General features: G+C 38.3%; 1 protein-coding gene across 1 annotated transcript in view; it reads left to right on the top strand.

Annotated features, from left to right (window-relative positions):
- Nucleotides 1–15553, top strand: part of LOC100889066 — a 172693-nt gene that overhangs the window by 129978 nt on the left and 27162 nt on the right. Inside the window, exons 73-82 of the mRNA XM_030988179.1 lie at nt 541–625; nt 1284–1492; nt 2721–2990; nt 3801–4070; nt 4671–4949; nt 6392–6703; nt 8569–8656; nt 10791–10981; nt 11603–11887; nt 15454–15538. Of these exons, the coding sequence (XP_030844039.1) occupies nt 541–625; nt 1284–1492; nt 2721–2990; nt 3801–4070; nt 4671–4949; nt 6392–6703; nt 8569–8656; nt 10791–10981; nt 11603–11887; nt 15454–15538 (2074 nt within the window). The remainder of the gene's footprint in view (nt 1–540; nt 626–1283; nt 1493–2720; nt 2991–3800; nt 4071–4670; nt 4950–6391; nt 6704–8568; nt 8657–10790; nt 10982–11602; nt 11888–15453; nt 15539–15553) is intronic.

Genomic DNA, 15553 nt, shown 5'->3' with positions numbered 1-15553 from the left:
CACGTAAACCAATGGATATCGCAGCAAAATTGTACTATTTTCATGGTAACCAGAATTTTGAGGATCTCACTCTTGGACTATTAACCGGTATTGGCATTGTTTGTTTCTTTACGGGAATGGCTAAAATCACGACTCCAATTTCGACCAATCAGATGGCTGGATTTCTTAAGTGAGGTATATAATTAGGGTTAATGTATGATTGAAAAATGTTCTTAAGGGAAAATAGTGCATGAACATGAGTATGCATAATGTAGTATCATTCAAATTAGAAGATACAATGTAAACTGTAGAAGGTTATAGGAATGTTACTACATTACATGTACAGTCGAAGCTGTATACAGGCTGCATGATCGGTACAGGAAAATTGATTGGTATAGACCAATTTTATAGAAATTTTTGTCAAAAAAAAGAAGAAGGGATTGGTAGAACAGGTTTGACTGTATGATAATATATAAAGGCTTTACATGTACACGTCCTTTGCTGTAATCGTGGTTTGTGATGAATGATTTTTTTTTTTTAATTGTAACTCCCCTAATACAGCACCATTGCCTGTAGTGCAGGTCATCATTGTACTCCGACGGCCCACGTCTTTCACCATCCAAATTACTTTGCCACGAAGAGGAAGGTAGGTACTAGCTTGTATAAAATGACCTTATCCAAATATGAAGCGGTAAACCATTGCAGTTTTTGTTCATGATGAAATGAAGTATAATAATTATGCTTTACATTTATGTGTTTTAGTTAACAGAGTTAACTGATTACGCATAGGACCCTTGTTACTAACAGTTACAATTCATTTATGCATGAGAAACCGCTGAAAGGGGGCTAAGGACAACGGCTTTCATATGAACATAACTATGACAGCAATGCCTCAAAGAGGGCAGTATTACACAATGGCACTGCCCCTTTGCAGATGTTGATGGCGAAGCTTCAGTCCAGCTACTGAGGGGGCACTAGAATTTTCTTGTTAGGAGGGGGCGGTTGATGAGATATAAGCAGCCAAGGACATCCATTACCCTGGTCAACAAGTTGTTCTGCTTCTTTCATCAAATAATGTCTCTTCTAAAGGATTACGACATTATGAGATTTAAATGTAATCATGAAAATCATGAGTAGCTGCAATGTTTTGAAATTATTCATATGCCAGTGTTTATGAGAGGATATGTATGTTATGTATCCTTCAACCTAACAATCTGCAGAAAATCTGAGAAGATTAAAACAAAAAAGCTGAATTTATTTTTACAAAAAAGTGATTTAGTTCTGCTACTTTCCTTCTTGAGCAGGTACCGTTTCCTACGCCTGAGGGTCAGACGACGCAGCCAGGGCTTGGACGCTGGACCAGACGGAGACGAATTCTTGATTCCGACGGACGCCTGTCCGGAGTATACCTTCAATAATCTTCTACCAGACACAGACTACGCCGTGGATGTGAACACTGTCGCTGAGGATGGACGCACAGAGAGCAGTCCGAGTACAATGGATGTAACAACACGTACGTCTATGTCTTGTTTCTGAATCATATTTTTGGAGGGGGACAGAGGAGCCTTAATTAATATCTTGGGGGGGGGGGGACTTTATTTTGGCTTGCTTAATTCAAGGTGAGCCTCATGATTTTTATTTTAATGAAAATGTCTCTGATTTGATTAGAACATCTGGTAGCTCTTTTGAAAGGGTGTCTCTTGGATAGGATGTTAAAGGTATAGACCATTTTTGGAAAAGCCCCCCTCTCAAAAAATGAAATGGAAGCCCTTATTACCAATCATGTAGAAGAATATGTCTTGACTAATACGTGATGATACAAATTTTGCTGGGAAACCGCCTACTAATTGATATATTTATATTATATCTATTCGGACCGATACATATCGCGCACGTGTTACATAGTCCCATATACACCTTTCTGTGTACAGTGCTTGTAACTTTACCAAGACTGAGTCAAATTTCTTATCATTTTGATGATTCCAGAACCTTGCAGTACACACCAATACTTATATGCTAGATGATCCATCTTTTCTGATCGATTCCACAACGTTTCTTTCACAATGCAATCGCATGACCAGAACTGGTCTTTACCTTTAAAGGGAGGCCCATGTAGAGAAGAGTCACACCCTTTGCACATTAAGAACCCACTACTGCACTATTTGTGTACTAGTAGGGGGAAACCCTGGTATAGTGGTCCACCTGCACAATCCAATTAGTTATACCGGGAGGAGAGACCAGAGGGTTACAGTGATAAAGTTCGCTTTTCGTCTCCCAGGCGCAGGTGACGGCAAATACATAATAACAATAATAAAGTCAAACTTCCTCCCATGAGGTCACCACCACTTCAATCAGCTTGTCGGAGGGGGGTTGCTACTTCTGAAACTCTTTAAGGGAAGTTTGGTTTTTGGCAGCCTTGTTCTAAGAGAGCCATGTGATTTTCATTACAATCAAAGACTCTCTTATTTGAATTGATTCGATTTGATTCAACATCTGGGAGGTCCTAAAACCTTCTGATTTTCATTACAATTAAAAGTTTGATTTTATTTTCATTTGACATCTGGTAGCACGTATTGAAGAAGGCCAAATTTCTTTCAATGATATCCCAACAAACATCAATTAGGTGATTGGGGAGGGATGTGGGTTGTTGTTTTGGCAGCTTCTAAGAGAGCCTCCTAACTTTCATTAACATTATTTTTTTTTAATTGTTATTCACTTGCATTTAATGTGGCAACTTTCAGCACGTATGGAGGAAGGTGACATTTCTTTCAACGAGGTCACGACCACGTCAATCAGTTTCGCATGGGGTATGGTCTCGGCCGATACCAACGGACCCTTCGACTTCTACCTTCTGAACTTGAAGAACGAGTTGAGCATCGATGTCCAAAACGTCCAGGTGAATACCAGCGAGACTAGAGAGCATACCTTCATTGGTTTGATGCCAGGCGAGCTGTACAGGGTGGAGCTGATTGTCAACAGTAACAGACAGAGAAGTGCACCTATGTACACCCGTAAGTTTATGCCATTACAAAAAGCAGAACGTGTACATGTACCTGTGCGTATGGATAATGAGATTCCTTATGGCATATCAGGGGCAGATACAGGGTTTTGTGAAAGGGAGGTCCAATTTACCCAAATTTTTGACTAGCAAAGCAAAAAAAAAGGAATAAGAAAAAAAAATGTAATCAGATTACTAGTAGGGTTATAAGAAAAACCACTTACCAATTCCTTACCCAATACCTATGATGAAATTAATTCTGAGAAATTGTTGCAGGAGCAAATGTCGGATCACTAGTATCCAATATCAAGTATCATATATTTTCGATTGCAATTAAAAATCTAAAGCATACAAATGTAAATCACAGAAAAAAGACATATAAAAAGTAGGAAGATAGCAATTCATTTACTACAAAACACAGGTCAAGTAAAGTAAAATACTATAGAAAATTGAAATAAATATAACAAACATTAAAAATATTTACAGTTGTGTACACATGAAATCAGACCTTACACTGAAACTGCTATCAATGTTAAAAGGGTTAAGGAATATTACATTAAAAAAAAGTTTTTGTTGAGGCAAATTTACCCCATATGAATTAGAGATATTATTGTTTAACAGCATTGAGATTATATAAATTATCTGAAGTAATGCTACAGTCACAAAGGTTCGTACGAATCTCCCTGTTTTTCCATTGTCTTCCTGAATTTCCATTGTCTGAAAATCGTTCCTACGGCGTTTGTAATGGCATTTGTGACCTAGGCTTAAGGTGAAATAAGGCAATCGGGTTAATTCTGTGTATTTCTCGTTCTCATAATTCCAGGCCCAGACAAACCAACCGACATCATGCTCTCCGACCTCACAACGACAAGTCTCACCATCGACTGGAAAGCACCGCTTACCAGCTATCAAGGATTCAGGCTCTGCTGGGCTTATGGCGAGACCAACTCGCTGGAGCTTGGACCAGCTGTCATGGAACGAACGCTGTCAGACTTGGAAGCAGGAGCGGAGTATTTGGTTTCACTCGCTGCTGTCGTTGGCACGGGGGCTAACCAGATCACTAGCGAGAAGTTCACTACCATTGTCACCTTATGTAAGTATATTGTGAATTGTAAAGAAACCGTCGCAGTCACCCTACCCCTTATACAAAAGACAACAGAAACAACGGGGTGTTGTGGCGTGCGACTGTAATCCAGCTAGCAATGGAAGTTATGAACTGATTCAGCCAAGGACGCAGGTTCGAAACTGCGTCACGTCTTTCGGATGGTGACGTTAAAAGTAGGTCCTCAGACGCAAATAATCATGATTGATTGATACATGTCTGTAGAAACGCAATTACACCCACACAAGGGTACTTGTCATTACAGTCATTTTAGAAATATCTGATTCTCATGTTCTGCTCATGGTGGGACAAGATCATGTAAGAAATCATCTGAGAAAAGATCAACATCATTGTTGCCTTCTGTTAGTAATGAAACGTGCAGTCACCATCACTTCAACCCTTCAAATATCACAACACTTTAAAGAGTACTTGATGTTACAGTCATTGATATATGTATAAATATGTATAAACGTGCAGAAACAGACAGTGACACACACACAAAATGATTATGGAACATGAAAATAACCCCATCATACAACCTAATAACTATGACCTATTTATTTTATTTATGAACTATTTTTTCTCCTGTAGTCCCACCTGCTGAGCTCCACGTCAACATAACCAGCTTCAACACCACCGCAGTCTCCATAGTTTGGGGGACAGACATCCCTCTCTTGGACGTCAGCAGCTACGTGGTCAGCTACTGGGAGACTGCCAACAACGGGTCAGTCCAGGACATCTCGGTGGACGATCCTAGCCAGACTGACTACACCATCGACGGTCTGGTGCCAGGCACTCGGTATAGTTTCATGGTGGATGCCCTGGGAACTGTTCAGGCAGTCACCTCCATCGGAGCCACACAGTACACAAGTATGTCCATGGGTGATCCAACACTCACACTGGCAACATTAATTGGGGCATATAACTCACAGTTTTCACTGTAGGCTCCTTAGCTTTCACTCTTCTTGTAGTTCCGTCTCGTTTAATAAATACCCCAAGACGAAAGTCCAATTGAAACCAATTGAACACCAGTTGAAATTTCAATTGGTTTCAATTGGTTTCAATTGGTCTCAATAGGTCTCAATAGGTTTTAACAGGTTTCAATGGGACCTCAGATGTTTTCAATTGGTCCAGATTGGCCCTATTGGACAAATTGGCCCCATTGACCCCATTGGCCTAGGCCCCATTAGACTTTAATGGGTCCCCAATTGGTTTCAATTGGTCCGGATTGGCCCCATTGGACAAATTGGCCCCATTGGCCCCATTGGCCTAGGCCCCATTAGACTTTAATGGGTCCCCAATTGGTTTCAATTGGTCCGGATTGGCCCCATTGGACAAATTGGCCCCATTGGCTGCATGTACAGAAATTAATATGGGCTGCTCACGTTCTTTTCTTGCCTTTGACAATAGAATTCATTTGTTTTTACTATGTATTCTGAAAACGTGAAATATGAAAAAACAAACAGAGACTGAATTGTCTGTACAGTACATTATTGAATATTAGTCTGGTTCAAAGGAGACGATGTGAGAGCATCAGGTCTCAGTCAGGTGGATGCTGAAGCCTGGAAGGCTGGAAGAAAGGCCATTAAAGGGAACCAAAACCTTCTTTAATACTAAGTTACTTTTATTGTAAAGTTTAAGATATTTCAATAACATCGGTGAAAATTTGAACAAAATCGGGCAAGGAATAAGGAAGTTAAAGCTTTTTGAAATGAATAGTCACAAGAGGGCGATATTCAATTTGATGCATCATTTGTGGACAACTCTCCATGCCTTTTGTACTTCAAATTTCATGTTTTTCCTTCTTTCTTGTGATTGAGATAATCTACTCCCCTGAAAGTAAGTTATAGAATGCTAAATGATATTCTACTTCACATGTTATGAAGTCGGATCAAGAACACAAATAAATACAAAGAAAACGAAAGAATTGTGAAATTTGAGGTACAAAAGGCATGGAGAGGTGGCCACAAATGACGCATCAAATTGAATATCGCCCTCTAGTGACTAGTCATTTTAAAGAGCTTTAACTTCCTTATTCCTTGCCGATTTTGTTCAAATTTCACTGATTTTATTAAAATATCTTAAACTTTACAATTAAAGTAACTTAGTATGGATGTTTTGGTTCCCTTTAAGGAAAATGAATGTCCAACCTTACAGCTATGAAAAAAGAGACGGTCAAAAAACAATGATGGGGATGACGAAGGTGATTTTATGAGGATTGAAAGTAATTGATTCCTACAAAATCACTCACATTTTCCATGAAATTCTTAAATGCACTATTGAAATTCCAATATCCCTGCATTGTTTTCTAGATCCAGAGACTGTTGCAGAGATTCGTGTCATCCCGTCCATAACCTGCTCTGTTCGTTTGGAGTGGGATCGACCCGAAGGAAACCTCGATAGCTACATCTTCCACTACAACGTGACTCGAGGCACCATCGTCGGCGCACCCCTCCAACTCGACGTGGCAATCAACGACACCGCAGAGACCTTGACGTATCTCTTAGAGGGACTTGAGAAAGATTCATCCTCTGACTTCGTCTCGTTAGAAGTCGGTGTCACCACTGTGGCTGGAGCTGGAGAGGATCAAGTCGAAAGCTTGCAGCAGGTGGTGAAAGATCTTGGTTAGTAGATCAGGGGGGGGGGGGTGTTTCATGAAGCTGTTCGTAAAGTTACGCATGACTTTACGAATGACTTACATATGAAAAGCCAAATGGGATGCTCAATCATTTTTAACTGCATCAACTAAAGTTGAACTGTGCAGATGTAGATTAACATTCTAATCCTAACAAACATTTTTAATGCAAAGTATATTTTTTTCCATAATTTAATTAAGGTTATTGAAAGTATAGTTACTCTTTGTTAAAACATCAGGAAAAACTTTGGGCATCCCATCTGGCACTTCATATTCAAGTCGTTCGTAAAGTCATGCGTAACTTTACGAAGAGCTTCATGAAACAGGGCCCAGAATTCATTGTAGTCAGTTTCACACAGTAAAACACTTTTACTTTTAATTTTACTTCTGCAGCCATTATTGATCCACTGTAGGATGAAGGCCTCAGCATGCTGTCTCCAAATGTCTCTGTTCAGTGCCTGTTGGTGCCAATTAACCTTTCCCCCAGTACTGTTGCAGCTCATCTCTCCATCTTTTTCTTTGACGTCCCCTGTTTTGATTTCCCTCATATGGTGTCCAGTGAGTGATTGCTGAACTCCAGCGATTATACACATACAAAGATACCTCTCTATCTAGGTGCCATATCTATCTACTTTTACAGTAATCTCTTTTGTGGTATAGTGGTTCATTCACTAGACTCTAAATCCAAGGGTTTAGGGTGCGCAATCCAGCACGGCACTAATGTCCTTTGGCAAGACACTAATCTACATTTACCACTCTCCACCCAGGTGTTAGATGGGTACCCGGTAGGGTGCAAAAGTTATGTATTTTGCTCAGCATGGTGAGTGTCTGTAAAATGCCGCCCCCCTGGAATATCCCCCAGCAAGTGGAGAATGTGCGTACATTGTGCAGGCAAGTCTGATCTGTAAAGTACTCCAGTAGAGACATTGACAATATATTAAGCACTATATAAACCCAGAATATATAACTCTTATGTACAGTATCTAACTTTCACCATTAGCTTCAGTCCCTGGCCTTTCAAGGCCTTTCAAGCCTCTCAGTGGAGGCGCGATAGCTCAGTCGGTAGACCAGTGGTCTCGTAATCCGGTGACCCGGGTTCAAAACCAAGGCGATGCACTATAGTGCCCTTTGGTAAGGCAGTAATCCTCATTACCAGGTACTTCGGAGAGTACCTAAAGCCGTCGGCTGTCTGGTTGCTTACTTACAAGCATCCATGCTTTCTTAGCAGTCGGGTATTAAATAACAACCAGCACCACCAGTATCTTCAAACCATCTCTGCAAATATATAGACTAACAATATGAAGACTTGTGAGGCCTTCTATTCCTATGTGTACATGTATAACTGTCATTTCTTGTTAAAGCTGTATTTTTTTAATGCAGTTTACCATGTCGTGTATGAAGAAGGGTTTAGGGGGTTTAAATTGTTTTGATTTGATCTACATATACATGTACATGTATTTCATTTGGTAAAATATAGAGATATACCCCCAAAATAGTAGATTTGAGACACATAATTAAATTGAATTAAATTGAATTGGTTTATTAATAAAAAAAACATGACATGCAGCTCAAGGCTGATATTGTATGTTTTACAAAGTAATCAGATACTTACAATATAATAATATATGTTGCGCTATCATCAAATACAATAGCAATATAACAAATAACAATGATAACATCACCCAGCAAAATTACAAAAGATTTAGAAAAAATATATTGATGATGTGGATAAGTGGTCATCAAATTAATTAAGGCAATGTCATTAAATATTGAAGGATAAATTCAATTGAATAAAATCTGGATGTGTTATCCACTTACCTTTGTTTCAAAACTTTTCTTTCCAACTCCTCACAGATGTCAATGTTGTCACCATCACCATTTTGGGCCGTGATCAGAATTCCATACAAGCTGAGGTGAATTCAAGCGTAAGCAATGTAGAAAGGTAAGACTGTATTTTAAAATGTACCAATCACCAGAAAGTAGTTTGCTCTCTGTTTTAGGGATTCCAAGTCGCCGTACTGTACTCACAATATGAGCTTCAAATGTTATTTCTTTAAAGAGATGTTGCAAGTTTAAAGACACTCTCACTTAACATATAAGGGACTTTTAAATTGACTAGTCAACACACCCATACGGTCTCACATAGAAACAGGCCCTCTTAGAACCTAACTCTGACTTTGGGTCTGTGCGTGGAGTATTGTTATTCCTTATTGTTTTCATACTCTGAGAGGGATAGTTGAGTTTTGTTGCAGAGGGCGCTACACAAAAAAAAATTGTGAGATAATGAAAAACTGAGTGTCACATTTGAATATACAAGTTTAATGTCAAAATCTGTTCAGAGACGGCTGAAATATCCATAAATATAACCATTTCTAATATTTGTTGTGCCCTACATATTCAGTAATTTTGAACCAGCTGTTGAAAAATGAGATAGCGCCTTAAACATTTTATTCCAGCCAATTCCAATATTGGCTTTTTGTTGGCTTTTTTGTGTTGGTTATAATACGCACAATCGGCCGGCCCGTGTATTGTTATTTTTTCAATTAATCAATTAACGGTCACCATATTATTTTTGAAAGTGGAGCTGAATTGGTATGATCCTATTCAATCTAAATTCAAACATTTTGGGGTCTAAATGGGCACTTCATATGTCAGAAATAAGAATAAGAGCAACTAGACATAATACTTGTTTGGAACAAGTATAGGTGGGCTGGTCAACTAAAATTTGAGACAAAATAGAGCAAAAATAAGCGAATTACTGCTAAAAAAACAATGTCATTGATGTAATGATGTAAACGAAATTCACCTTCCATAGGCATAACACGCAACGTAAGAAATTTCTGATATGTGCCCTTTAATCGTAATTTTCACTATGATGAAGTGATCAAAATGAAAAATGGTGATAACAGAGCTTGTAGAGAATTGTCTTAGCTACATCATATCGAAATTTGGAAGAAAATCAATCAATATTTACAGAGATACAATCGATTTCCCTTAAATATGCTGATGTCATTATATGCAAATTCGTATTTTGAGTTCCAAGGCCATTATGATGATGTCACGATACACTTAATGGCCAAATGAGACATAGAATCATATTTCCGACTCATACTCTATCTAAATATGAAAAAACATTGAAGGTCACGGTTCATTCCAAAGAACTATAATGGAATTTGTATAGGCATGTTTTTGCCAATATATGCTATGTAATAAAAGAGCTCGCATGCACGGAAATTTATCTTGAATTGATGCTCATCTTGTTATTAATGGTCATAAAGAGATAAACATGGTATCAAATTCCTTGAAAACATATGAGAAATATCATGAAAGAAAAAAAAATGGCGATTCTATGTTGTGTAATGGTGTAACGCGCGAAAACGCGCGCGCATGCTCGTACGCGCGATTTTTTATAAAATGCTTAAAATGACCTGAAACCTATGCAAAATAAATTTGAGACGATTTTAAGCATTTAAAATTTTTGCGCGCGCACTGACGCGCGGACGTACGCGCACACGCGCATTTTTTGACCTGAAATTAACCGGACTGATATTGACCTTGATCATGATAAATATGAATGAGAAATACCTTTTGGTTATGAAGATATGATCATGAGTTTATTTTCAGAAAAATTCACAAAATAGCGCCTAGATGACGTCATCAGTCAAGGTCAAGGTTGAAAACATTACCGTGTCTTGTCCATATGCCTATACATATGTGTGCCAAATATCAAAGCATTTGATTGAACCATTTCAAAGTTATCTTGCTAACAAAAAAGTGGGTGGAAATAAGAAAAATAAATAAATAAATAAATAAATAATAAAGGCAATTTTAACAAAAATATAAGGTGGTCTGTATTAGATACAGCCCACCTGATAACCACGCACTTCGAAGGCATTTGCGTTCTTAAACAAGAACTGAACTATCCCTTTAATGTTAACTCATAAAATGCCAAGTAAAAATTAAATTTGCAAATCACAAAAGTCTATGAGGTGACAGATGGGATTCGACTATTTCACTGCTACATCTACCATACAATTTCAAATGACTAATGACAATTATGAATATTCTCTTTGCAGCATTACAACCGGATTGTACAACGCCGAGATGGTGACTAGCAGCACGACAAGAAACTGTTCGACCATGGATTGCGAATCGTTCACGGTGGACTTTGATACGTTGAATTCCGGCACTCTCTACACTCTCTATGCTGCAGTTGTACAGAGCAGTGGACGTGAAGTTGTTCCCTTACTCGCAAAGGCAGCTACAAGTAAGAATATGGCCAATTTCAACATCAATTTCAATTCATTTCACTTGTAAAAACAACAAAACATATTACATGTATACAGTGATACAGTTGCATGTACATACCAATCATGCCAATAACAACGGAACAAAAAATAAGTTTAAATGTGTGAGCTAGGGGACAGACTGAGCATTTAGAAATCTTGGATATTTTTTGCCCCCTTGCTACTTTGCACTGCTCGCTGTACATGTTTGGGCCACTCGAAACAAAAAATACATGTACGTGTGCATCTATATCACATAGAAAAGACCAGCTGAGCCAATTGCAATCCACTGCTCTCCAGCAATATAAATGTTCAACAGATTATTGAACCTATCTTCACACTAGCAGGTTATTTACATGTACTCAGCCTACCTTTACAGGCTGTGGTATAGTGGTTCAATCACTTGAGTCTCAATTCAAGGCTTTAGGGTTCAAATCGCAGCCCTGCAGCTACATATTTTGGCATGACATTTATTCACATTTGCCACAAATTAATTGCAGGGCCCTCGGGAAGAACAACATTGATGCTGATGAGGCTTCCCTGTGGGAACAAAATTATCGTTATTATCATTATTGTTAAATTCATTGCTTTCACCGACACAGTCCCAGAATCCGCGGTTGATCTCCAATTCACCAGCATCGGCAGGGACTATGTGGTCCTGACGTGGGACAACCCTGCCGGGATGATCGATAGCTACAACATTTCCTACTATCCTGTTAATGACATCACAAAGCTGATGTTCGAGGTCGTTCAGGCTGCTGCTGAAAGCAATGTGCTGAGAGTGGATGACCTTAATGAGGGAATGAATTACTCCTTCACTGTGGTGTCTCTCCTTGAAGTGGAAGCAGATCTCCAGGAGATGGGCGCTCCTGTGGAAGTCTTTGCAGGTAAAGATTATTATTGGTTTTTATTGTATTATTAACGGAGGCATTATGTTTTTGGGTTGTCCGTCCTAACGTCCTGTCCTTGTTTGTTTGTTTGTTTGTTTTATTTATTCACCATGTAAAATAACTGTTTACAGATAATAGAATACAGTGGGTTACATTGATATATAATACATAGTAGGAACAATGCATAAACAAAAAATGTTTGAAGCGCAACGTCCCTTGTGATCGTGTTATCTCGAGAACAGACTGATGGATTCCTACCAAACTTTGGTCATTTATGTAACTTGCAGAGTCATTGAATTGATTAGATTTTAGGGTCACAAGGTCATATGAAATGAAACAAAATCAATCAATCAATCAATCATAAGTCAAAGGTCACAGGGCTCATTATGTATGCAAAAATAGCTTGTGATCACATTATCATTAGAAAAGATGGATGGATTACCATCAAACTCAAGACTTGTACATGTACATGTATGTATCTTGCAGAGCCAGTGAACTGGGTAGATTTTGGGGTCATGAGGTCAAAGATCATAAGGGTCATACACAGGTTGGTCATACATGAATATAAGAAATGGGTAGTAATCACGATATTCTGAGAACCTGTTAATGGATTACAATCGAACTTGAATTTGAAAAATTTCTTCTGTTTTGGTTTGTAAAATTGTTCTATGACGGAGGCATCATTTTCTACTGTGAGCAGTCAAAGTTCCATCTAGTTAATGAATGTGAAAAAACAAAAAACAGCGTAAAAAACCTTCCATCCAGCAGGTGGAAGGCGATGATTTGTCCAAAAAAGAAATGAAAAAACAGGTTAGTGTCACACTCTTCTTCAGTGGCCAGATGTGACAGATGTTTAAAAGTAAATCTGTTTCTGATGCAGACACACATAAGTGGGTCTGCAACTGGCCTAATATTATTATTATCATTATCATAGTTATTATTGTTAGTATTATTATTATTATTTTCATCATTCCTGTTATTGGTATTATATCATTATCATTATTCAAAACATTATTATTGTAGTAGTAGAAGTAGTACTAGTAGTAGTACTGTAGTAAATAGCTGTAGGTGTATTAGTTGTCACAGTCAGATTGTAGTAGTAGTAGTACTGTAGTAATAGCTGTAGGTGTATTAGTCGTCACAGTGGGATTGTAGTAGTAGTAGTACTGTAGTAATAGCTGTAGGTGTATTAGTCGTCACAGTCAGATTGTAGTAGTAGTAGTACTGTAGTAATAGCTGTATTAGTCATCACAGTGGGATTGTAGTAGTAGTAGTACTGTAGTAATAGCTGTAGGTGTATTAGTCGTCACAGTCGGATTGTAGTAGTAGTAGTACTGTAGGAATAGCTGTAGGTGTATGAGTCCTCACAGTCAGATTGTAGTAGAAGTAGTACTGTAGTAATAGCTGTAGGTGTATTAGTCGTCACAGTCAGATTGTAGTAGTAGTAGTACTGTAGTAATAGCTGTAGGTGTATTAGTCCTCACAGTCAGATTGTAGTAGTAGTAGTACTGTAGTAATAGCTGTAGGTGTATTAGTCGTCACAGTCAGATTGTAGTAGTAGTAGTACTGTAGTAATAGCTGTAGGTGTAATAGTCGTCACAGTCGGATTGTAGTAGTAGTAGTACTGTAGTAATAGCTGTAGGTGTATTAGTCGTCACAGTCGGATTGTAGTAGTAGTAGTACTGTAGTAATAGCTGTAGGTGTATTAGTCGTCACAGTGGGATTGTAGAAGTAGTAGTACTGTAGTAATAGCTGTAGGTGTATTAGTCGTCACAGTCGGATTGTAGTAGTATCAGTACTGTAGTAATAGCTGTAGGTGTATTAGTCGTCACAGTCAGATTGTAGTAGAAGTAGTACTGTAGTAAAAGCTGTAGGTGTATTAGTCGTCACAGTGGGATTGTAGTAGTAGTAGTACTGTAGTAATAGCTGTAGGTGTATTAGTCGTCACAGTCAGATTGTAGTAGTAGTAGTACTGTAGTAATAGCTGTATTAGTCATCACAGTGGGATTGTAGTAGTAGTAGTACTGTAGTAATAGCTGTAGGTGTATTAGTCGTCACAGTCGGATTGTAGTAGTAGTAGTACTGTAGGAATAGCTGTAGGTGTATGAGTCCTCACAGTCAGATTGTAGTAGAAGTAGTACTGTAGTAATAGCTGTAGGTGTATTAGTCGTCACAGTCAGATTGTAGTAGTAGTAGTACTGTAGTAATAGCTGTAGGTGTATTAGTCCTCACAGTCAGATTGTAGTAGAAGTAGTACTGTAGTAATAGCTGTAGGTGTATTAGTCATCACAGTCGGATTGTAGTAGTAGTAGTACTGTAGTAATAGCTGTAGGTGTAATAGTCGTCACAGTCGGATTGTAGTAGTAGTAGTACTGTAGTAATAGCTGTAGGTGTATGAGTCCTCACAGTCAGATTGTAGTAGTAGTAGTACTGTAGTAATAGCTGTAGGTGTATTAGTCGTCACAGTGGGATTGTAGTAGTAGTAGTACTGTAGTAAATAGCTGTAGGTGTATTAGTTGTCACAGTCAGATTGTAGTAGTAGTAGTACTGTAGTAATAGCTGTAGGTGTATTAGTCATCACAGTCAGATTGTAGTAGTAGTAGTACTGTAGTAATAGCTGTAGGTGTATTAGTCGTCACAGTGGGATTGTAGTAGTAGTAGTACTGTAGTAATAGCTGTAGGTGTATTAGTCGTCACAGTCAGATTGTAGTAGTAGTAGTACTGTAGTAATAGCTGTATTAGTCATCACAGTGGGATTGTAGTAGTAGTAGTACTGTAGTAATAGCTGTAGGTGTATTAGTCGTCACAGTCGGATTGTAGTAGTAGTAGTACTGTAGGAATAGCTGTAGGTGTATTAGTCCTCACAGTCAGATTGTAGTAGAAGTAGTACTGTAGTAATAGCTGTAGGTGTATTAATAGTCACAGTCAGATTGTAGTAGTAGTAGTACTGTAGTAATAGCTGTAGGTGTATTAGTCCTCACAGTCAGATTGTAGTAGTAGTAGTACTGTAGTAATAGCTGTAGGTGTATTAGTCCTCACAGTCAGATTGTAGTAGTAGTAGTACTGTAGTAATAGCTGTAGGTGTATTAGTCGTCACAGTCGGATTGTAGTAGTAGTAGTACTGTAGTAATAGCTGTAGGTGTATTAGTCGTCACAGTCGGATTGTAGTAGTAGTAGTACTGTAGTAATAGCTGTAGGTGTATTAGTCATCACAGTCGGATTGTAGTAGTAGTAGTACTGTAGGAATAGCTGTAGGTGTATTAGTCGTCACAGTCGGATTGTAGTAGTAGTAGTACTGTAGTAATAGCTGTAGGTGTATTAGTCGTCACAGTCAGATTGTAGTAGTAGTAGTACTAGTAGTAGTACTGTAGTAATAGATGTAGGTGTATTAGTCGTCACAGTCATAGTAATAGTATTTCTATTTATTCAACAACAAAAAAGAAGATATATATACTTTTTATTTTAATTTCATGTATGAATTGTGATGCTCGGTACAATGCACATACAAGTCTACACTGCCTTAAGTTTATAACAGAAATTTACCATTCTATTTCTTCCTGTAGTTGTTGGAGTTCTGGGAAGCTTAAACATCACAGCATTCGATGAGACCACCATTAGCATTGAATGGGAGCAAGTTGACGTAGAAGAGTAAGTTCAAAATAT

The sequence above is a fragment of the Strongylocentrotus purpuratus genome, unplaced genomic scaffold (assembly GCF_000002235.5).
Source record: "Strongylocentrotus purpuratus isolate Spur 01 unplaced genomic scaffold, Spur_5.0 spur5_scaffold_17, whole genome shotgun sequence".
In the NCBI taxonomy this organism is placed as follows: domain Eukaryota; kingdom Metazoa; phylum Echinodermata; class Echinoidea; order Camarodonta; family Strongylocentrotidae; genus Strongylocentrotus; species Strongylocentrotus purpuratus.
Note: the sequence above shows the minus strand (reverse complement) of the source record. Positions and strands in the feature narration are given on the sequence as shown.